The 23,656-nt window shown below is 50.0% G+C and overlaps 2 protein-coding genes across 3 annotated transcripts; one reads left to right on the top strand and one right to left on the bottom strand.

The window, feature by feature from the left end:
- The first annotated feature begins 93 nt into the window (after positions 1 to 93).
- Positions 94 to 4,573, top strand: SRRD (SRR1 domain containing). Its single transcript, XM_079957807.1, is given in 8 exon segments — positions 94 to 182; positions 184 to 359; positions 1,581 to 1,616; positions 1,777 to 2,045; positions 2,126 to 2,224; positions 2,420 to 2,571; positions 3,039 to 3,084; positions 3,830 to 4,573. Coding segments are annotated over 8 exon segments (1,041 nt in total). The 5' UTR covers positions 94 to 108; the 3' UTR covers positions 4,019 to 4,573.
- On the bottom strand, positions 4,529 to 20,857 carry TFIP11 (tuftelin interacting protein 11). Of its 2 annotated transcripts, XM_079957760.1 has the most exons (14): positions 20,787 to 20,857; positions 19,347 to 19,410; positions 18,585 to 18,812; positions 18,169 to 18,322; positions 17,408 to 17,564; positions 16,676 to 16,803; positions 15,906 to 16,058; positions 14,192 to 14,707; positions 13,037 to 13,143; positions 10,781 to 10,949; positions 9,766 to 10,009; positions 7,796 to 7,938; positions 6,678 to 6,843; positions 4,529 to 5,444 (listed from the first exon to the last, which is right to left on the bottom strand). In XM_079957760.1, the coding sequence occupies exons 3-14, from the start codon at positions 18,788 to 18,790 to the stop codon at positions 5,089 to 5,091; spliced, it is 2,499 nt and encodes an 832-aa protein (XP_079813886.1). In that variant the 5' UTR covers positions 18,791 to 18,812; positions 19,347 to 19,410; positions 20,787 to 20,857; the 3' UTR covers positions 4,529 to 5,088. The 2 variants fall into 2 exon arrangements, with proteins under 2 accessions (XP_079813886.1, XP_079813885.1); XM_079957759.1 differs by lacking the exon at positions 20,787 to 20,857 and having other exon boundaries at positions 19,347 to 19,926.
- Positions 20,858 to 23,656: the final 2,799 nt, after the last annotated feature.

Here is a 23,656-nt window from a genome sequence, read left to right as displayed (position 1 = left end):
CACTCCAAGGGCTGCCTCTGCCCGGGCTCCAACTCCGAGCCCTCCCAGCCCAATATTGTGCAGCGTTAGTTGCGGAGTCGCGGTCGTAGCGTCGCTACTGCCCCGCAGATGGCGGCTGCCGAGTGGGTGAGGGTAACGGAAGTGGTGTGTCTGCCACGCGCTTTCCGGGGGCCGCGGAGGGACTCTCGCCCCTGGCTTTGCATGGAGCGCTGCCGAGCGGGCGAAGGCTGGGACGCCCCGGGAGGGAGCAGGAGGCGGCGGCGGCGGCGGCGGCGGCGGAGAGAGGAGCGGGGCGGCGGAGAGGCCGAGAGCCCCGAGGACGCGGGAGAAAGGCAGAGGCGGCGGCTGCGGGAGGCGTGGTGAGGGGCCGTGGATCCTCCTTGGGCAGGGGCAGTCTACCCCGAGGGGCAGCTGCGGGAGGCAAATCACGCGCGGGCCGCCGGGAGGCTTCCGGGGGAAACCCTTCTCGGGGGAGCAGGGGGGCGCGCTGCGTCGTGGGCGGGCTTTCGGGGGCCACATGCCAGGAGCGGGCGGGGCCAGTGGGCGTGACTTGGGACTTCCGAGACGGCACTCCAGCCAGAGTCGGAGAGCCCAGCAGGAGGGTAATCGGGGCATTTTCGCCCGCGGGGGAGGGGGCGGCCCCGGCTTGCCAAGAGGGCCACATGCAGCTTCAAGGCGGGCCTGAGGTTCCCCCTGGGCAGAGCAGACTACCTCTGAATGCCCAGCTGCTGCAGGGCAAATCCCAGGGAAAATGTGCCGCATTCCTGCTCTGCTTCTGAGCTTCCCAAAGGCTCATAGCTGTGAAGGGGCCTCCTTGAAGTATCTGACTGGCTGCTGTTGGAAATGACGCCTTGGTCTGTCGGTCTTCGTGGAGCTGGTTCCCTCAGATGTTTTGGACTACAATTCACATTATCCTCAGCCAGCATTATTGTCTTTCCATCACTCGCAGTATCACAGCTGTGATAGCCAGTGGCATAGCGTGGGTTGTCAGCACCCGGGGCAAGGCAAGTAATTTGCGCCCCCTAACCCTGGATTTGCGCCCCCTAACCCTATCCCTAACCCTAACCCCCAGATGTTGCGCCCGGTGCGGCCGGGCCCCCCCTGAACCCCCCACACTACGCCACTGGTGATAGCTGCAGCTGATGGGAACTGTAGTCCAAACTAGCTGCAGAACTGGTCTGTAAACGGTTCTAATTTGCAGTAGAAATTATATATATATATATATATATATATATATATATATATATATATATATATGATTGTCCAGTAGCAACTTAACACTTTTAAGTTACGTGTGGGTTGGCAATTTGGCAGCAGTTGGCCAACAGGGAACTCTGTGTATGCTCAAGGATGCTGCTCCCTTATTACTTCACATATCCACTTGCATTTAAATCAGGTTCTGGGATTAAATCCTGATAAGTCTGCTAGTATCCTCAAAATCATCATAAAGAGGCTTACTGGATCAGACCAAGGGTCCAGCTAGTCCAGCCTGCTGATCCCACAAGATCCTTCCAGCCCTAAATCCCACCTTCTGTAACATAACTTCTTCCTCTTCTCCCTGCCTTTCTGTGACAGTTCAGAACTGCAGAGCTCAGAATTCTGGGATTCAAGCTTTGGTAAGTCTTGCATCTCAAGAGAGACCTTGGATTTTTATTTTGTAGCTACAGCCTTGGATTTGTGCCTGTTTGTAAGCAAATCTATCCAGGGGTGAATGTGGTGGGGAGGCAAGATGCTGAAGTGGCATTAGTCTATATTGCACCCTCTTTCATTGCTCAGGAACCATCTTAAAATCCCTCCCCAAACACCCAGCAGCAGGGAAGGGGGTAACCAGACCTTCCGTGGAGAAAGCCCTCTCTGCCTTTGAGAAGCTGCAGCTCACACCACCAGCTGAGTCAGTTCTTGAGCCCAGCTCCCAGCTGCAGGAGCCCAGCCGCAGCAGAGCCCAGGACTTGCAGTGTGTGTGTTATGGCATTGGGAACTTCTCCTCTTGCGTTCAAGCGCGATACCAGCTGGCCTTCCTCCTGCTGCTGCTTGAGGAGCTGAAGGTGAGGGTCACAGCTGTGGCGGACTTGGGAGCAAAGCTCGCCAGAAGCACACAGGCAACATTCCCTCTCTCCCCTTGCAGATCCCTGAAGATCTGTGTTACATATTTGACCCTGTCTTTTCCACGCTGGAAATCAAAGTCCTTGCCCATCTTGGGCTCACGGTGCTCCTGGAGAATGAGGTGAGCTCCAGGAAGAGAGGAGCACGAACTCAGGGAGAAACGTGCCCAGGGATCAAAACACAGACAGCTGAGGACTGTGGCCTTTCTCAAAATGATTGATACCAAAAGTTCACAGCTGTTTAACTCCTTTAGCTCTTGTGGGGTGGGGGTTGGTTGCAGTTGTTGCAGGATAACACCCCTCTTCCTTGCATCCAGGAGGGAAAACACTGCATCCACAATCCTACCATCTTCTACATGGTCCACTGCGGAAAAGCTCTCTATAACAACCTGCTCTGGAGCAACTGGTCTATAGAGGCACTTTCCAAAACGGTCATCATAGGGAACAGCTTCAAGGGCATTGAAGACAGGTAGGGAGCCCTTCTGCATCACCCAGCCCAAGAGGAGGCAGGGCTGGGCCTCTTGGCTGCTGCTGCTGCCCAGTGTCTATACAAAAACAGAATTGGCATTTTCCACTTCTCTTCCCAGGAAAATCTGGGTTTTGAAAATTCAACTCCTTTTTGCAGTGATTTCCTAAGAATTTTTGCAAGTATGGTAGTCTCTGAAGGCATTTAACCACACACAGAATGGGGAAGGCTTTGCTCTGCCTCCGCAGTTGGAGGGAGGGCTGCTTCTCCCCACAAGAGAGCGCTCTTATGCTCAACTGGCTTGCAAGTTTCTCACAGACATGTGGGAACAGGATGCTGGATTAGATGAGCTGTTGGCCAGACCCACAAACGCTTTGGATGTTCTTAGCTTAGCAGCACCCTCTGCTTAGTAGGCCGTGGTGTTGCCTTTGTTGCAACTGCCAATGATTTCTAATGCCCTTTGCTCCTAGGGTGCTGAGCAGGATATTCCAAAAGGACTACAGTTACATTGCAAAGGTAAGGCTTTGTTGCTTGAATAACAGCGACTGTTCACCATCCAGCAGAAGCCCTTAATGCGTCAGCTCCTAACAGGGGGGTGGGATTCCCACTTACCAACTCTTCTCCCTTATTCCTGCTTGGCTGTGTTCTAAGCAGCTTTGCTTTTGCTGGGCTTATAAAAGTCTTCCAAGAGCTGAGCACCCAGCTTCAAAGGCAACTCTCTAACTCCCTCATAAAACAAGCTGACTGAGGCTGCCCTTCTATCAAGCCCCACTCAGTGGAAAACAGGCATCTGGTGAGTCAGGGCGCTGCAGAGCTCTTACACAAGAGTGGAGCTGCTCTGCACCCAGCAGACACGGAACCTGCTGGATTGCTTGGGTAGCCTTTGATGTGAGCTGGCTTTGGAATCTGCACATCCATTTTAGTCTTATTGGGCACTGTAAAACTTGAAAGCATGCCACACAAATACTGAGATCAGTGGTTAAGATAGGTAATGGAAAAGCTAAGGACCTGTCACCCCTCAGACTGGATTTCCAATTTCCATCCTGGAGGGATATGTCAGGTGATGACAACAGAGGACCACAGGTTCCCCAGCCATAGGGGATGAATTCTGAGTCAAAATATCTGCTGCAGGGGCTTTCATAAATGTGGCACGTGGCTAGCTGTGGATCTGAGCCTGTTGCTCTCCTCCTTTCTCAAGGGCCAGTTCAGCAGCCAAGTCGCCCCCATTAACTGCCTCTTTGCTGTGCTTGACCATTTCTAGGTTTTAATAGCAACAGATGAAGAAGCCCTTCCTTCTCACCCTCAATACTTGGACATATTTAATGACACCTCTGTCCACTGCTTTCCTCTGGAGAAACTGAGGGACCTTCCCCCAGAGATCTGGAAGCTTCAGGAGGAGCCAGTTTACCCAGATGAGGATCAGCCAGAGATCATCAGAAACAAGAAATGAAATTCATTTCCAGAGGCTATGGACTGGAGGTGCAGGGCTGGGTTTGGGTTTCCTTCTTTGGAGAGGGGCTTGAGTTACTTCTGGTGTTGCAAAGAGTTCATGTTCATGTTAATGTCACACACACACCCCACCCTAAAGCAGATGACTAGCCACACTGTCTGTTTGTGTGTTGCTCTATGGCATCTCCATGGGACAAATGAGGCATGCGCAGCATGCACAAGATCCCAAAGCTCTCCTTGTCTCTCTCTCGCTTGTTCACTGAGCGGCAGAGCTTGGGAGGATCAATGGGGCAAACCCAAGCATCACCACAATCTCTGTTCAACTCTGGTCTGGTACCTCCTATGAGAGTTTCCTCATGGGATGGAAAAAGGGGCAGAGATCTGGTGGTGCTAGGCAAGCTGCCCAGTAGGACTGGGCTCCCTCATTAAGGGTGAGAGCCATTCACACTCCCAACTGCTGCTTCACAATTAAGGCAGCAACTTCTTAGAAAACCAAATTTCTCCACAAACCTTGTATTTCTAATAATGTTTTTAATTAAAAGCAACACACATTGAACTTTTGTGGTCATTTCTTATTGCCAGTTACCTCCTCCCCTGTTCAACATTGTGAGCAAGCCCTGACTCCTGCCAGGTCAAACTGCACCAACAGTGCTGTGATCTCACACTTGGAACTACTGTCTCACTCTAGCTGCTGCATCTCAATACAGAGCTCAAAAAAAAAAGTTGACATTTTTATTCAGGGCGTCAGCATTTTCTAGATGCACTGATTGGAAGCTCAGGTGGACTAAGGCTGAGCAAAGGGTGGAGGTGCTTCCAATCAGATTTAGTGGTTATGGTACTTGGCCCCCAGCCCTAGATACAGGGGACTAGACACCTCACAACATTAGATGCACTTGGTTTGCACTGGTCTTTCTGCAGCCTGGCAGGAGAGTTTCAGCATAGCCCTCAACCCACACGCACTGGGGCAGCTCCCGCTCAGGGACTGCCTTCCTGCACCTCCCGGTCCCCAGTGAATGAGGCAAGGCAGCCTGCATGGCAGTGCTGTGCCCCCTGAGTCCCAGCACCTTGTCCTCACTTTGCCATGTCGATGAGGCTCTGCAGGGAGGTGGGGACCCAGGTCTTCTCCCCCTGCACAAAGACCACACCCCGGTCAATGTAGATGACGATGCGGCCAAAAGTGTAGAGCTGCTTCCCTTCATGCCGTTTTCCAATGACTGGCATGAAGACGATGTTGTGCTCCTCCGCCTTGGTCTGGATGAGGTCCTTGAAATTCATGGGCACAGAGCCTGCGGCCATGCCGATCCCGCGCTGCGCCATGTTCTCAGCCTCCCGGCGCTCCTGCATTGCCTCATACTGGAAGTCCTTCCGGCGCTCTGTGTGTGTGAGGTAGGCAATGTTCTCGCGGGCCCCAGGCTGCATGTAGCCACCTGGCAGAGGAGCAAAGGGAGAGATTTGAGATGGCAGCTGGCAAATTTTTGCAGCCTGTGCTCTGCACAGGCCCTCCTAGCACACAGCCAGAGCCCAAGGTAAGAGGACACAGGGGGCCACACAGCCTGCAAGGCTGCCCAATGAGCTGGAAAGGTGGAGCGAGGGGACAAAAAGCAGAAGAGGAGCCCTCAGCTGGATCAGGCCCAAGTGGGCCCATCTGGTCCAGCATCCTGTGTTCTCGGTGGCCAACCAGATGCCCCAGCGGGAAACCCGCAAGCAGAACCCGTGCACAAGAGCCCTCTCCCTCCTGTGGCTTCTAGCAACTGGTATTCAGAAGCATCACTGACTCTGACAGGGGAAACTGAGCACAGACATCCTGGCTGGTAGCCTTTGATAGCCCCTTCCTCCTCCATGAACCTGCCTAATCCTCCTTGAAAGCCATCCAAGTTGGGGGCCTCCTGGGGGAACAAGTTCCATAGTTTAATAAACTATACGCTGTCAGTGCAGTCCCTGTTTCTTCTCCCCCTGTGCTGATTTTGACGAGGTAAGGAATAGCAGACCTTCTGAAATTGGGGCAAAGAGGAAGAGGAGAACCAACTGCTCTGGAGAGCTGGAAAGGACTATAAGAAACATGGGAGCTCATAGTGCAATTCTATGTGTGTCTCTTCAGAAGGACGACCCCTTGGATTCAGTGGGATTTACTCACGAGTAAGTGTGCAAAGCGCCTGCCAACCTAGCAGTTCGAAAGCACCTCCGGGTGCAAGTAGATAAATAGGGACCGCTTACCAGCGGGAAGGTAAACGGCGTTTCCGTGTGCAGCTCTGGCTCTGGCTCTGGCCAGAGCAGCGATGTCACGCTGGCCACGTGACCCGGAAGTGTCTCCGGACAGCGCTGGCCCCTGGCCTCTTAAGTGAGATGGGCGCACAACCCCAGAGTCTGTCAAGACTGGCCCATACGGGCAGGGGTACCTTTACCTTTACCTTTAAGTGTGCAAAGCAAAGGTAGCCCAAATGGTGATCTCCATATGTGGACTACCACCCTCCCCAATGGCCGCTTGAGGCTGGTGAAAATCGTGGCCCTTCTACAGGGCTCTGCAGCCTCAGTCTCTTCAATTTCCCTCCTCTATGAAAAGGGACACTATTGTTTTGAGCGACTGTTTCCAATGATGATCCTTGAATTACTTCACTGCCCAGCCAATGCAACATTTGTGTTGGCAACCATCACTCACGCACCGACACTGGAAGAGACCGCTCTGTTCATGATGTCCAGAGCCTCGTTGAATTTTTCCTTGATGGAGGGATGGGCCAGCACCTGGTCGGAGAACATCGACTTCCAGCCCAGGTACCACTTGGTGATCTCTTCGTAATTGGGGTTGTTGCTGAGCCAGGAGCACAACACCTGCAGGAGGAGGAGGGTCAGCAGCAGGGAGACCACAAGCAACCCACCCCACCCCCCAAGGCAGAGCTCACAGATCAGGGACTCAAGGCTTTACTTGGGCTGCGGACGGGACAGGCTCATGAGGAAGCAGCGTCTGATGCATTTCTGATCCAGGGACAAGTATTTCAAGGGAAAACCAGAAGCCACCCAACTTCCAAAGGAGAGGGCCAGCAAAGCCCCTGCTGAAGTCTGGCAGCTCACATGGAACTGTAAAGAGGGGCGCTGGTCAAAAGGAAAAAAAACAAGTTCCAGCAACACCAATCCACCCCTGCTAGCAGAGAAGCCAGAAAACCAAGCAGGTCCAGAGAGATCAGATGAGCAGGAAGGGAAAGGGAGGAAAGATGGCACACAAGACGTTTCTTGTCAACTGTCCCTCGACAGAGATAATTATGTGGTGATTAATGATAACTGAGTTGTAAATCTTGGTTATCACATCTCTCTGGTCCTCTACTCTGGACTGTATGTACACGAAGGTGATGGCTGGCTGGTGAAAGACCCTGTGTAAGAGGCAAGGAAAGGAAGAGCTCCCAGGGTGGGAGGCTGGGAGAAGAAAAGGAAGCTTCCAGGTGAGAGCTGAGGGGGCACCCCCTTCTGTATGAGACATGGGTGAAGATCTGCCTTTGAGAGAGGACTTTGCACTTTTGTTGTTGTTCTAAGAACAGCCATAATAAAAGTTTTGTGGCAAACAGATAAATCAGGTGAGCCTGTCAAGCTGCAGGGCTCCAGTCCATTTCAGCAGGGGTACCGGGGGCAGGGTGGGGATTCCTTACTGCCTCTTCCCTGGAGCAACCCTTAAGCAAAAGCTGAACTGAATGCGAGTTCACAAAACCCAACACTGCTGTTTGTGGCAACCTCAGATGTCCCTAAGGAAAAGTGTGGCTGGACCCAGCCGGACACTGCTGGAGTCACACACCTGCAACCACTTGGGGAAGAAGTGCTTCTCCAGGATCCCCACAAGGCTAGAGACAGAGATCATCCCTTCCCAGTCCATCACCCAGAAGAAGGAGTCCATGTGCTGCTGGTGGGGATTGATCATCAGCTCGTTCAGACACAAGCCTGTGGAGGAATGTGGAGACGACAGCAAGCTTAAACCAGCTCAGCCTAGAGAGCAGAGGGACTTCTTTGCACATGCCCCCCCCCCCAAATTGTTGATGTTCTCCCCTCAGGGAAACCAGCCAAGCTGCAACCAAGATAAACTTTGTAGGGAAGATCGCTCAGTCCGGAGCACACTCCCCACCCGCAGGCAGCCTCAGCCTGCCTGCATGCGTGACCTTGGGGTGTGGAGCACACTCCCCCTCACAGACAAAGCCACAGCTGTCTGAACATCATGCCCTCTGTCTAACCTTTTGTGATCTCAGTAGTCTGCGGTGTCCTGTCTGTGACCTTTGTCTCTGAGACCTTTGTCTCCTTCGTCATACACTGTGCAAGGGGAAAATGACGCGGTGGAAACAGGTGCCAAAATAACTTTGTACCACACCACGAGCTCGGGACTGGAAGAAGTATAAAGGTCACAGCCCAAAATGTATCTGCCTGGGTTTGCATATTTGTATCAATAAAAGGAGCCTCCACAGAGCTGGCCGGCAGCTTGCATGCAGCTCACTTGTGCGCAGCTCACCTGCATTATCAACTCCTGCCTCATGTCCTTCACTTCAGAAACAACTTTCTCTAGTGAGGATCCCAAAAGCTCTTTCAATCTATAAGAGAGCAACTGCTGAACTCCCTGTTCCTTCCTCACTTGGATACACTTCCCCCTGAGCTCTGCCACGGATCATCAGCTGGACCAGCCTTCCCCAGCCAAGCACTTTCAATCTGCCCCACTACTGTACAATCGTAGTGACTGAGGACAATGGGAAGTGCCAGATTGGAGGTGGCTGCCCTAGATTCCTACACTGGTGAAAACATTGCGCTGACTCCAACCCCAAACATTTTCTGCCCCCAAGAGCAGCCCAAATAGGGAGAATGGGATGGAGTATAGCTGGCAGCTGCAAAGCATCAACCCTGTACTTCCTACCCCATATCAGTTTCACGTAACTCAGCAATAGAAACAAATTTAAAAAATTCCTTCCAGTAGCACCTTAGAGACCAACTAAGTTTGTTATTGGTATGAGCTTTCGTGTGCATGCACGCTTCTTCAGATACACTGAAACAGAAGTCACCAGACCCTTATATATAGTGAGAGGCTGGGGAGGGTTCACCCATTCCACCACCCTTCTGAGTAATACCCCTCCCCACCCTCTCACTATATATAAGGGTCTGGTGACTTCTGTTTCAGTGTATCTGAAGAAGTGTGCATGCACACGAAAGCTCATACCAAGAACAAACTTAGTTGGTCTCTAAGGTGCTACTGGAAGGAATTTTTTTAATTTGTAACTCAGCAAGACAGCAAGCCAATAGGAAAAGTGTTCCAGAGCCAAAATCAGCTCCGGAGGCTGCTACCTGCCTGACCCCACTATCCACCCTGCCTCAAACCAACACCCTACCTACCAAACAAACAAACAAACCCAAATCATTGGATCAGCAAGAATTAAAGTGAGTTTAAGGCACATGCAAATTCTGCATGCCCACGCTTTGGTCCCTGCCCCTCTTGCATGTGCTTCTGTGGGACAGTCCTGCTTCCTTAACCCCAGAAGGGTTTCTTGAGAGGCAGGGCACCCATTCTGCATGCAAGAAGGTCCAGGTTCAACCCGTGTCGCTGTCTCCACGCAGGACAGGGAATGTGCCTTGCCAGAAATCCCGGAGAGCCAGTCACTGTGTGTGTAGCTAATGCAGAGCTAAATGGACCTGTGGTCTGTTTTAGAAGAAGGCTGCTTCCTGCAAGGCCTCCAACCCCAGTCGCCCGCCTCCTGGTCTGCTGCAAAGGCAGCCCTGGGGGGACCAACTCACCCAGCTTGGGCACAATGTTCTTGATCATGAAGGCCTCCCAGGACCCCGGGGTGAAGACCTCCTTCCAGGGCTGCAGGATCAGCTTGGCCGAGGAGTCGCTGGGGTGCCATTTCTGGAGGGCGTTGGACAGCTTGTTGCGGATGGGCGAGTAGAGTGGTTCGAGCCGGGTGTGCATTAAGGGCAGCCAGGGGTGGATCCACGAGTGGATGGGGACCGTGTCCGTCAGGGGATTCCAGCTTTCCACCTTGAAGCAAGAGCAGCAGTAAGCCTTATGGGACACCCAGAGGCATTAACTTACTGCTTTTCTATCCCACCTTTTTCTCCAAGGAGCTCAAGGTGGCATATGTAGTTCTTTCCTCCCTCATTTAATCCCTCACACCAATCCTGTGAGGTAGGCAGACTGAGAGGCAGTGACTGGTACAAGGTCACCCAGTGAGCTTTGCAGCCATATAGGGATTGGAACCCGGGTCTCCCAGGCTCTAGTCTGTTCCTCTAACCCAAGGGTAGGCAACCTAGGGCCCGGGGGCCGGATGCGGCCCAATCGTCTTCTCAATCCAGCCCACAGATGGTCTGGGAATCAGCGTGTTTTTACATGAGTAGAGTGTGTCCTTTTATTTTAAATTCATCTCTGGGTTATTTGTGGGGCTTGCCTGGTGTTTTTACATGAGTAGAATGTGTCCTTTTATTTAAAATTCATCTCTGGGTTATTTGTGGGGCCTGCCTGGTGTTTTTACATGAGTAGAATGTGTGCTTTTATTTAAAATGCATCTCTGGGTTATTTGTGGGGCATAGGAATTCGTTCATATTTTTCCCCAAAAAATATAGTCCAGCCCACCACATGGTCTGAGGGACAGCCCATGGCTGAAAAAGGTTGCTGACCCCTGTTCTAACCTCTACACCACGCTGCCTTCACAACAAGGGCTTTCTGGTTAAGCCTCCTGCCCCACGCAACAAGCCCTGCTGAAACTTCAACGCCCAGTGTGCCTGAGAGGAGCCCCAAGAGCCCCTCGTCTACCTCTTTCTGCAACTTGGGGCAGATCAGCTGGTCCAGAATGTTGTCTAGTATCCAAACAGGAATGATGTGCCCCCAGCTGTCAAGGAAGTCCACCATCGGGATGCAATTCCGGGGCTGCCACTGTGCTACCACGTTCCGCACGTACGGCATCCAAGTCTCCCACATCAACCTGAAGGATTAAAAATCTCAATTGAGCGGGGCCAGGGGCAGATCCAAACCACGCTTTGCTTCTTCAGTAGGAACTAGGGGTGCTTTAAGAGATTTCCTTCTGATGGACAATGCAAATGCAGCTACTGTGTCTTCAAAACCTCCTTTCCCAGCTTCTCTCTTGGGCTTAGGGCAAGTCTGAAATCTCTCTCTCGTGAGGTACACATGCCTGAGCAAGTTTGATGGACTCAATGGTATATAGGCAGCAAAATGCTTTTCCACATCATCAGCTTTTGCATTTCAAGCCTACGTGTTACTACAATATAGCCAGAGAAAGGAGGTGCATGGGCTGCTCCAAAGCTTTTGCTGGACTCCCAGCTCCCATCAGACCCAGCCTGCAAGGCTGACGTCAGGGATGAAGCCTATGCTATGGTCACCTTCAGGTTAGATTGCTGCAATGCATGATGTGTGGAGCTGCCTTTGAAGACAATTTGGAAACTGCAGCTGGTGCAGAAGTCAACAGCCAGCTTATTGACCAGCGCAGTAAAGATTTAGTAAAAATTGGAATTATTAAGGAGATGCAGGGGGAGAAACTATAATATAACGGTCCACAAAAGGGGGGGGGAAGGGAAGTCCAAGGGGATAAGTTTATTGTTTTGCTTTTCTTTTTAACTGATGCTTATAAAATTTGAAAAATTGAGAAATAAAATTTTATTGACCAATGCAGGGGTAGTCTGAACCACATAATACCACTTCTGGCACAACTGGCTTGCAATTCACTTCTGGGCTCAATTCAAGGTGCTGGCTTTGACCTATGAAACCTTTCGTGGCTCAGGACCCCAATAACTCAAGCACCACCTCCCCCCCCCCCCCCCGCATGAACCAACCTGGAGCCTGGGTTAGTCATCCGAGGCCCTTCTCCATGTGTTCCCTCTGAGGGAGGCATGAAGGGTACCATTCTCAGTGGTAGCTCCCCATTTATGGAATTGTCTCCCCAGTTGCGTGGGGGTTGTGTTCCGGGTCATTGTGTGCTTGCATGAAACTGTAATTGAAACACCCTGTTCCGCCGCCGCAGCCCTCCACCCTGCCCTGTTAGTGACATCTTTTATGACATTTTTGGGTCACTTCCAGGTTTGGCACTGGACAACATAGTGGGAGTTGCCTGTATCTACAGTATTTTTAAGTGCCAGGCAAAAACACTTTTTTTCCATCAGGCCTTCAGCCTTTAATTTGGAGGGTTTTGATATATGTGGCCTGCTTCAATGCCTTTTTATAATTATGAATGCGTGTTGGCTTAAATTTATGTGCTCCCTTTTTTTGTAAAGCACTTTCAGTTATTTTTGTATCTATAAAAAAGCAACTAATAGGTGCAATATATAATTATTACAATGGTGCCTCGCAAGACAAAATTAATTCGTTCCGCAAGTTTTTTCTTCTTGCGAGTTTTTTGTCTTGCGAAGCACGGTTTCCCATAGGAATGCACTGAAAGTCAATTAATGCGTTCCTATGGAGACCGCTTGCCAGGCTGGCAGTGCGGAGAAGGGCTTTTCTCCCCACCGCAAACCTTCAGGACAGGTATGGGAACAGAGGGGAAGGCGCACAGCACTTCTCCTCTGTTCCCAGGGCTTGCGGTGGGAGGAGGGTTTTTCCTCCCCACGCCAACATTCAGAACAGCATTCTGAAAGTTGGCGGTGGGAAGGAAAACCCTCCTCCCACCGCAAGTCTTCAGGACAGCCATCCGAAGGCTGGCGGCGGGAGGAGGTCTCTCCGCGCCACCGCCAGCCTTCGGAGGAGGTCCGAGGACAGTGGGGAAGACGCGCTGCGCTTCCCCGCTGTCCCGGAGATTTCCCTATGGGCTTTCATCTTGCGAAGGAAGCCCATAGGGAAAGTCGTTTTGCGAAGTGCCTCCAAAACGGAAAACCCTTTCGTCTAGAGGGTTTTCCATCTTGCGAGGCGTTCGTCTTGCGGGGCACCACTGTATTAAGAAAATCCTCCCCGCAGCATTAAGGAAGGAATTGGATTAGCCAGGCCTGTTTGACCAGCAAAGGGCTCTTCCTCCCTTGGAGAGAAACTTCCCTGCCAAACCTGTACAGACGCTAAGATGTTCACCTGTGAAAAGCATCCGAGGCAAGGTCCTGCCCACCGTGTGACAGCAACTGGTCGTTTTCCAGCAAGCTCTTCCACTTGGCTAGGATATCAGTGCCATACATCTGATCCTGGAGAGGAGAGGAGAGGCAGTGTGTTAGGTGTACAAGGCAACTGAGAGTCAAACGAAAAAAATCAAGCTCCTATTTGGAGAAAGGGGACAGCTCTTTCCCCAAGGCTGGCATGGCATATTGGGTTTATTTGGAAGGCTTTCTATTTGGTAAGGTGTTCTTCCTCACCCTGGACGCTTTTGGGGTGTGATGGCCAGAGTGTAGGACTCTTGGCTAGGGAGATGCACCTACAAAGTTCACAGGGTGACCATGCGCCAGTCACTCTCTCTCAGCCTGGCCTACCTCACAGGGTTGTTGTGAGCAGCAGCATAGGTGCCCGGTGCGGCACGTACATCCTGCAGCTGGGGGCGGGGTGAGCCACCCATGGGAGCAGGGCATGCTGCGTGGAGCCTCTCCGCAGCCTCCCCTTCAGCTGTAGGGAGGCTGAGGGAGAGGCAGTGGGCAGACGCAAGCCTCACACTGCCATTTCAGGCAGCGCCAAGCCTACAGGCGCTCAAGCCACCACCTCACTCCCAGGAAATACACGTGGCTCAGGCACACTGCAGGCCCCATGGTAATGCCGGCCCCTGCAGTGTGGCACCCAGTGTCAGCCGCATTTCTTTACATTTGTTGACTGAAGTAAAAGCTTTAGTGAGCTCTATTTTAATTTATTTATTATATATATATATATATATATATCTCGTATTTTTGTCATTTTGTCCCCCCACCCACCACCTCAGTGATGACACCCCTTCCTCCGCCACTGGTTGTGAGGATAAAAAGAATAAAATGCTTCAGTGCTCTGATGGTGTTTCCTGCTTGGCAGGGGATTGGACTCGATGGCCCTTGTGATCTCTTCCAACTCTATGATTCTATGATTCTATGAAAATGTTTGCACTCCCCTGCTAAACTCATTGGAGGGAGAGCAAGAAAAAAAAGTAATTAAGAAACCCTTTATAGGCAGAAGGAAAATTGGGGTTTGGGAAGCTGAGCTTTGCCAGCAAATGTGGGTGTTTGGCCACCCAATTGGCATGGCCCTTTTGCTGCTCCTGGTCTCTGAACCACCCACCTTCAGAGGGTCCCAGTTTTTGAAGTAGTCCTTGACGAGAGGGAAGACAATGACCACAGCAAGGTCCACGCGGTCGGACATCCGGTACTCTTCGTAGTATTTGTCCTGGAGGGTCTCAAAGATCCTGGCGCACTCAGGCAGGGTCAGGGGGTCCTTGCAGTTGGGCTGCATCCGCCTCTCACACTCCTCCACCAGCTCCAGGACCTCGCTGAGGTTGCGCGTGTCTGCCTCCTCCCGCTCCAGGACCTCCGCCATCTTGTCGATCTCATGGGTCAGGTTGACCACCATGTCCCTCTCGTACTGCAGCTGCCGGTCATTCTGGATGATCTCCTGCTCCGTCAGGTCAATGAGGAGCTGCAGGTTGTGCTCCAGTTCAGGCAGACTGAAGGCCTGCGCCTTGGAGTCCTTGCCCAGCGGTGGAGGCAGCTGGGGGTTGTCGTCAGGGATGTTGTGCTTCTGGCTGATCTGGCTGTAGCTGTAATAGACTTTCTGCTCCCGGCCGGTCATGTCAATCACCTTCCAAACAAGAAAACAAACAGAAAACCCCCCAACAAGATACAAGACCACTTTCAACCAACAGCAGGTACTGCTTCATGGTATCCTGGTGAGCAGAATCTATACAAAGAGGGTAAAACAATACTTTTCAGAGGGCCAATTTGGGCTGCTGGAGTAGTAGGCGACCTTTCAAAGTCCAGTCAATTCAAATTCCAAAGCTTGCGTATTCCAGATGCAAACCTAAGTTTGGTACACTGCAGAATTACATTGCATCTTCTAACGAGCCCAGCACAGCCCAACACTTTTTGCCATTTGCAGTGATGGGACCGTCTGCAGGCTCCAAGGGAATGGTTCACAAGGGTCAGGGCATGTCTCTCCACTCCCACTTACTCCAGTGTGACCTTGGCTCCACCACTGCCCTCTTCTCCTGAGAAACCCAAGGGCTGACTACCACTTATTTCAGAGGACAGGGCAGGACTTAGCCCTAGGGCTCATGAGCCAATAATGAAATTAACCACAGACACCCAATGCCAACCGACCATTTTTAAGAGCTGTACTTCTGTATGTCAAGGATTTGGGCTTCTAGGGAGCACGTGGGCTCTTGACTTCCCTTTCCAGTTTAAATCAAGCCAGGCAATTGTTCCAGAATGCAGCAGAGCTCTCTGTTGCTTTTCAAGCATTACATACAGAGGCAGGTTTGGACTTGCCAGCATGAAAGGGCACAAGAGCTAACAGGTCAGAATAGGTCATGCCAGTCATCTGCTTACAGCCTCAATCATGGAGGAATATTAAGAAAAAAGAAAGACAGCTAACTCTTGAACCTGGGAGAAAAGCTTCCTTGGCTCATCCTGGAGGTAGTCATCATCTTCTGTATTTCCCTCAGCAGAGGGACCTGTTACAAGCCAGTCAAAGCTCCCCCTCGCTGAGGACAAAGGTCAGAGAAAGAGCCAGGAGGAGAGCGCTCTGAGTAGTTACTAGCCAGGACGGCTCTGCTGTGTCTCCACTGTTGAAGGCAGCAATGCTCCCAAAGACCAGTTTCTGGAAACCGCAGGAGCGAGGGCTCTCATGCTTGGACCTTGCTTGTGGATTTCCCACATGCAGCTGGTTGGCCACTGTCAGAAGATGATGAACTACATGGGGCCCCCTTGGCCTTATCCAGCAGGCTCTTTCTAAGTTTTTCTGAAACCCGCCCCATCTTGCTTTGGACAATCAGCCTCACCTTCACTTGTGCCAGCTCCTTCTGAGGTGCCGACAGTTGCTTCCCGGCCCGGCCTTTGGCTTTCAGTTCCTCCACAGTCTTGTAGGTGTACTTTGGCTTCTTCTTGCCCCCACCTGGGTCCTTCCGCCACTGGCTGAGCTCCTTCTGGAACTCCTGGGATGAAAGAAGAGATGGGAGAAGTGCAAGATGGAGGAGGAAACACTCCACTGGGGACTGCAGAGCACCAAACCCTTTCCTTGGTCTGGGGCTGAGCAGGGAATATTGCCAGTGGACTATGTCCAGGGGAGGGGAGGGGGGGTTCACTCTTTTAAAGGTCTGTGCCAACAGGCACCAACCAACCCTAGCTCTGGTCCACAATATGGTCTTCTACAGGACATGTCTGAAAGCAAAAAGCAAGGCTTTAACTCTCTCAGTCCTACCAGCTGCCAACATAAGTTGTTATGTGTACAGAAATGAACTGCCAACCCAGGTTCCAAGAACTGCTTTGTACCCCGTTTAAACGTTTGCCAAGGGAAGAAAGAATCACAGAATTGTAGAGTTGGAAGGGACCCAAAGCATCATCTAGTACAACCCTCTGCAGTGTAGGGATCACAGCTGCTCTCACACACAGAGCCAGATACAACAGTCAAATGCAGAAGGCAGTTTTTGTTAGGATGTAAACACCATTGTAAGAAATCACTACATTTCTTCCACACAGGTCCCCAAATGTGGCAATGAGGAGAGTTGGGGGAGGGGGAGAAATGAGGAGAAGGAAAGGGGGGCGGGAATACCTCCTCTGCCTCTTCGTCTGAGTCAACAACAGGGAAGTCCTGCAAGGACTGTGTGGTTCGCTCAGAGCCATACGCCCCTATGGCTGCCTTGCCTTTCCTCTGCTTAGCTTCAATAGGGTTGATGATACCTAAGAAAATTCACAGCTGTTAGTGAAATAAATATAAGAACACAGAACGATCAGAGCTGCCTGGAAAGGGAGGCAAAATAGCCCAGCAGCAGCTCTACTATTCCCTGCGCTTGAGCCCTGGTTGGCTCTTCTATTTTCAGAAAGCCTGCCCCCCATATATTTCCCCACCCACATCAAAAAGAGCTGATGGGGTTGCATCTCTTGGTCTTAAAGGGCCAGGCAGTTAATTAGCCCTGTGGCACTCTGGGAAAGGAGTGCTGCTGCTTCCCCTACTGTTCATCCTGGATGAAGTGCAATTTTCCTATCTGGACATTTCATGTTAACCAGAATCTTTGCAAGTAGCCACTGTTTAACGCCTTCCCCAACCTGGTGCCTTCCAGATGTGTTAACTACAAGTCCCATCAGCCTCTGCCAGCACAGCTGATGGTCAGGTTGGCCAAGGCTGGTTTACAATTTCTGTGCCAGTTTTACATACAGATCAAAATTAACTGATAGGCTGATTCTGCTTGAAGGAGAAAGAAAGGCAGATACCAACTTGGTTTTTGTTTACCTGGGGTCTTCTTAAAAGCCTGTACAACAAATCAAGTGGGGTGCTGGGCCATACCTTGAGCATTCTTTCCAAGGCCCCTTCCAGGCACATAGCCCATTTTTTGAAGAAGTTTCTGCCCAATTCCTTTTGTATGCCTCTCCCAGCTACCAAAGTCCATAAAAGATTTGGTTCCTCCTATGAAGCCCTTCTGGCTCGGTTTGAAATTGCCACCCTGTTAAAACACACACAAAAAGATGAATTAAATATCATAGTTCATGGGTAGGCAAACTAAGGCCCAGGGGCTGGATCTGGCCCAATCGCCTTCTAAATCCGGCCGGCGGATGGTCCAAGAATCAGCGTGTTTTTACATGAGTAGAATGTGTCCTTTTATTTAAAATTCATCTCTGGGTTATTTGTGGGGCCTGCCTGGTGTTTTTACATGAGTAGAATGTGTGTTTTTATTTAAAATGCATCTCTGGGTTATTTGGGGGGCATAGGAATTCATTCATATTCTCCCCCCCCAAAAAAAAATCTGCCCCCCCCACAAGGTCTGAGGGACAGTGGACCGGCCCCCTGCTGAAAAAGTTTGCTGACCCCATGTCCTAGTTCATTCAGTGCCTGGCTCTACTGACAGCTCTATTACTAAAGCACTGGTGTGTCTCAGTCCAGACATTTATTTGGGGTGTTTATAGTTGAGACTGTGCACATTCCACACCAACAAAATCCAGATTGTGTGGTTCTTCCTGCTGCGGTTAATGCTTCCTGAGGTTCTTTAAGACACTCCAGAACCACAATTAAAATGCAGTGATTTATGGCCCAATTAACTAAGAACTCACTGTCTTTAACTTCTTTGGCACAAACTCTTTGGGGATTTCTTCCTGCTTCAGAGGCTTCTCATCCTCATCAGAATCTTCATCTGTTATCTCATCAGCTGCTGGCTTCTTTAGCCCAGCACTGATAAAGTTAACAGGCGCCGAGTAATCTTTAGACCTGGGTTAAGAAAAAATACATTTATTCAGAGATGTTTCTGTAGTCTACAGATATGCATTTAGACATGAGATAGCTTTTTCCTGATTAAATTCACTGTTGAGAGACATCTATGCTACTTGTCAAGTTAATATCGCAAAATCAGAAGCTGACATATACAATCAAGGGAGGTGTTAATCAAGGGTTTGGAAACAGGGGTGCAGAACCTTCAAGAACAGCCTCACAAATCACAACATTCCCGATCACTTCCTCGGGGGGCCAGTACCGTTTGCCCCCAAAGCTGGGCCTCTCATCATCAGAATCGTGCTCAGCCCACATGCCATAGGTGGCCTCCTCCTTGGTCTGCCAGTGGCGCTGCCGGTTGGGATTGAACTCATTCTGAAGGTCCCAGTCGGTGATCTCAAATTTCTCCATCTCCACATCGTCCTCAGCAGCAGCGTCATTTTTGCCGTACAAATGGGACAGCGACATGATGCCGTGTTGGAGTAAGAAACTGGCATAGGTATGGGGAGAGGAAGCAGAAGATGAAGAAATAACCCAGGAAGCTCCCTGTGCACACTCCCCAACCCCTCAACCTGCTCCCTGACCTAGCTCTCGCCCTCTGACCATTCCTTTCCCCACTCTGTGTCTATATGTGATCCCCTGCCTGCCCCTCATCTCCCAAAATACTGTCTTCTGGCACACACACAAGCCACCTTGCCTCTACTCCTAAACCTGGCTCCAGGTTCCTCTAAAATCTTAACCTTTGCTGCTGCCCACTCTCCTTCCTGGTTATTCCTACAGTTACCCCAATATAAAATGATTAAGGGTATGTGTGCCTCCCCGATTTTGGGACTTTTTAATTAAGAGAAAAGGTGAGCAAGAGGTATGACAAGATAGGAGTAAGTGAATAGAGGCTCTTCTCCCTCTCATAGCGCATGACATTGGTAAGAGTGTCAGATGAGGGCCTGGGAGATCAGGGTTTGAATTCCCCAACTAGCCATAAAGCTCACTGGGTGACCTTGGGGGAGTCAATGCCTCAGCTTACCTCACAGGGCTGTTGTGGGGACCCAGGAGGGGTCAGCTTGAGCTCTTGAAAGAAAAGGTGGTGCCTAAATGCAACAAGGAAATATAATAATGATGACAAGTGAGGTGCGCGTTGGAAGATTCAGGACAGACCCAAGGAAGCACATTGTTAAGTGACAGAACTCCCTCCCGCAGGACGCAGCGGTGGCTATTAACTCGCAGGGCCTCCGGAGGGGACTGGGCAAACTCACAGAGGGTGGTAAGGCTAGCCATGGCGACCAGGCAGGTTCTTTTTATCATATGTGCTGTCTTGTAGTAAGGTTGAAGCTTACTGGGATACAATATATAATGAACTGAAAAAGATGTTTAAAATGACAAACTAGTAAAAAAATCCCAGAAGCCTTCCTTTTGGGAATTATAGGGACAGAACTACCCAAACCCAAACTGTATAGAAATTTATTCATGAGACTACAGCGGCAAGAATGTTGCTTGCCCAAAAATGGAAAGTCCCAGCAAAAGAAGAATGGATTCAAAAACTTATGGAATATGCAGAAATAGAGAAACTTACCAGAAAAATAAATCAAAATAACAAACTTTTTATAAAATAATAGAAATGGTTTATTGAATATTTATTAAATATTTACAAACAAACTAAACAGATAAGAACATTGGCAGGATTACTGTAAAGGTAAAGGTAAAGGTACCCCTGCCCGTACGGGCCAGTCTTGACAGACTCTGGGGTTGTGCGCCCATCTCACTTAAGAGGCCAGGGGCCAGCGCTGTCCGGAGACACTTCCGGGTCACGTGGCCAGCGTGACATCGCTGCTCTGGCGAGCCAGAGCCGCACACGGAAACGCCGTTTACCTTCCCGCTGGTAAGCGGTCCCTATTTATCTACTTGCACCCGGAGGTGCTTTCGAACTGCTAGGTTGGCAGGTGCTGGGACCGAGCAGCGGGAGCGCACCCCGCCGCAGGGATTCGAACCGCCGACCTTTCGATCGGCAAGTCCTAGGCGCTGAGGCTTTAACCCACAGCGCCACCTGCGTCCCTGGATTACTGTAATAACCCGCAGTTTTAAGAGAGTATGTATTTAAAGTAGATGAATAAATGAGTAAATTAATTTGGAATATGCAGAAAACATTAAAAATAAATTTAAGGAAAATCAAGAGGGGGAAGGAAGTCGAGTTTTGAAATGTTAAAATGATTGCAAAATTATTGAAGTGTATAAAACTGAAAGTCAATAAAAGGGGATGGCGACCAGGCAGAGTGGCTCTGGCCGGGCTCGAGGGGCCTCATCCAGCTGCCTCCCGGAGCCGGGGCCGCAGCTGAGCCTCCCTCCGCAGCACCACCGGGGCGGCGCTCCTCGCGGAGCCTCCAGGCCCAGCGGCAGTCTGCCCGGGACTCCTCGGGAGGCGCCGCGCCTGCTGGGCCCCTCCCGCTCCGGGCCCCCCCGCCTCACTCACCGCCTCGCCCGCCCGTCGCCAGAGGCAAAGGAGACGCGCATGCGCAACCGGCCGCTTCCGCCGGAACCAGGAACCATAGAGGCGGAAGGAAGGGCGCCGGAAGGGAAAAGGCCCCTCCTTCCCTCGGTGGTCCCGGCGGAGGACGGAGCCCTCTCGGAAGGGTTATTAAGTAGGAATGTTGAATAACTATGTCTGCTAATTATGTATTACTCCCACAGAGGGGGGACCCAATTTTGTGTATAATTGTTATTATGTTTAATGTATAGTGCATACCTATGAACAGTAGAAGTGGGACGTTGGTGGCGCTGTGGTCTCAACCACCGAGCCTCTTGGGCTTGCCGATTGGAAGGTCGGCGGTTCGAATCCCCGTGATGGAGTGAGCTCCCATTGCTCTGTCCCAGCTGCTGCCAACCTAGCAGTTCGAAAGCATGCCAGTGCAGGTAGATAAATAGGTACCGCTCTGGCGGGAAGGTTAATGGCGTTTCTGTACGCTGCTCTGGTTCACCAGAAGCGGCTTTGTCATGCTGGCTACATGACCCGGAAAAACTGTCTGTGGACAAATGTCAGCTCCCTCGGCCTATAGAGATGAGCACGCAACCCCAGAGTCATCCGCGACTGGACCTAACGGTCAGGGGTCCTTTAGCTTTGCCTTTTTATGAACAGTAGAAGGGTTTGGCTTACACCCCAATGGCATGGAGGATTCTCATGCACTTCATGCTTTCTAATAGATCAGGCTATTGTGCAGTTCAATATTTAGATTAGATCAATTTATGACCACATTTCCTCATCCCACCTCTTCAGTGTGCAAACCTCCTCTACCCATTTTTAAATTGTTTTATTTTGTTTTACCATGGAGAAGCTTCAGAATCCAGGAAAGACCAGATAACAGGAAGGGTATATGTTTTGATTTAGCAGGAATGATCCCATATAGAGTTAAATTGACTAATTTAGACAACTGCCCTTTTTATAATGGTTTTTAACAGGTTGGTTTGAGGGGTTGAGAACCATGGGGCTAGGGGGCTCCGCTAGGGGCGCCACGGAAGATGGCCAACAATACCATCTCTCCAGCTCCCACGAGGTAATTTAGAGGCTGAGATGGGAGTAATCAGCCTCCCAAATACTTCCCGGTGGAAGGGAAGATGCAGTCTCATCCGCAGGGGCTGGGGGCACTGGATGGAAAGCCCTCGAGGGAGTTCGGATCTCCTGAACGCTGTCTCTGTAAGCGCTTCAAGTTTCATTTCTTAAGATAAAAATTGGATTTAAGAATTTTGGACATGCTTCGGGCGAAGAAAGGGTAGTTAATCTGCCAACTACAGCCACTGAGGTGTCAAGAATGACGGGAGGAAGAAAGATAACATCAAAGAATAACATCTAAACCGGTATGTTGCAACGGAACGGAAAGGGGGGGGGGATAAAACTTTTTCTACTATGATAATACCTAACAAGCCCCTCCCCCCGAAGAACCGTCTACATTTACTTATAGCAAGTGAGATTGGAAAATATCAACTGTGTGGAAATAATAATATTAACTAAAGCCTTTGTTCTTTGAAATACTTGGAAGAAGATAAGACTCTCCTGTGACGCACCTTTAATCAGGATCCGCCATTATGAGACAGACTGCGTTGCAGAGATTAATAGTCATAGGGGGAGGCGAGCTCTTACTTTGTTATTATATCTGTATTTCAAGTCTGATTTGGCAAACCTCCTCTGGAAAGACTAATGTTTGGTGCAACCTGTCTGAGAAAATTAATGAGCAAACGCCTAGATTTTATTTCATCGGAATTGAGAGAAGATGGCGTCTGCCACCAGAGAAGGACTTTTGGATTGATTCGACATAAACACCAGCATGTGAGGACATACTGCAAATAAAAGACTTACCAGCTGAAGGGGAAAAAAGGAGAGTCACACAGAGTTCACACAGAAGCATATTATTGCTCATTTCAGCTCACCTGTGGAAACAACTCAGAGGCTATGAAAGAAAGAAGGATAACAGCAGGAACATTTAAAGAAGGAACTATTGGACACTCAAAGCAGTAGAAACATAAGATGATTGGACCCCGCTGAACGTGAAGCATGGAAAGCCGCAACAAAAAATTATAATTTAGCAAAATATTTGGACTTTATGATTTGTATTTGCACAATTTGGAATATTTAATGTGATTTGATTGGATTGTTAAAATGGAAAACTTAATAAAAATTATTATTAAAAAAAAGAGAACCATGGGGCTATATAAATTCTAACTGGGCTCAGTTCTAATTGGACAAGTGTATCCCAAGTGCAATTAGATTTCTTTGGTTCCTTTAATAGCAATTGTGCAACACACCACTTGAGCCCAGGACCAAAGATAAGTATAACCCCATGGATGGTCCAGATGGGGCATTTCTCTCCAGGGAATGTTGCCACCTTGCTACATGAGATACTCCTTAAGGTCCATCACTGCAAGCCCTAACCAGGGATGCATTATGGCGGGTTGTTGCTGTGAGTATGCTGAACGTACAAGGGCCAGGAGGCTAACTTTGACATCTGAGAACACAAAAAGGTAGAAACAAAACAAACTGCATTTTCCAATCATTTTTGGACCTTCCTGCTGAGTGAAAAGAATAGCACACTACTGAGAAAATGTTTCACCCAAGTAATTGAGTAAAAGAACGCAATGTGTTTTGTGTTTTTAATGTGATATCCCATGTCCACCTATGCGCACTGCTTCACTTGTGAATAGCCTTAAGAGGTCTGACATGCAAGTTTCTTCAGGTTAACACAAAAGCATCTATTTACAAAACATGGTTATTATTTGTGGGGCAAATTTTTTTAGTACAAATTATACCCCCAGAGGGGGGATTGTTATAGGAATTCTAAGGTCTCACATATA

The sequence above is a fragment of the Podarcis cretensis genome (genome assembly GCF_951804945.1).
Source record: "Podarcis cretensis genome assembly, chromosome: 16".
Classification (NCBI taxonomy): domain Eukaryota; kingdom Metazoa; phylum Chordata; class Lepidosauria; order Squamata; family Lacertidae; genus Podarcis; species Podarcis cretensis.
Note: the sequence above shows the minus strand (reverse complement) of the source record. Positions and strands in the feature narration are given on the sequence as shown.

Excerpts from the sequence above, each read along its gene's own strand:
- TFIP11 (XM_079957760.1), bottom strand. The coding sequence starts at position 18,790 with ATGTCGCTGTCCCATTTGTACGGCAAAAATGACGCTGCTGCTGAGGAC. Across the intron at positions 10,010-10,780 it reads GCCCCAAGTTGCAGAAAGAG|GTGGAAAGCTGGAATCCCCT; the intron begins GTAGACGAGGGG and ends TCTTGCTTCAAG. Across the intron at positions 6,844-7,795 it reads TCTTCCCCAAGTGGTTGCAG|GTGTTGTGCTCCTGGCTCAG; the intron begins GTGTGTGACTCC and ends CTCCTCCTGCAG.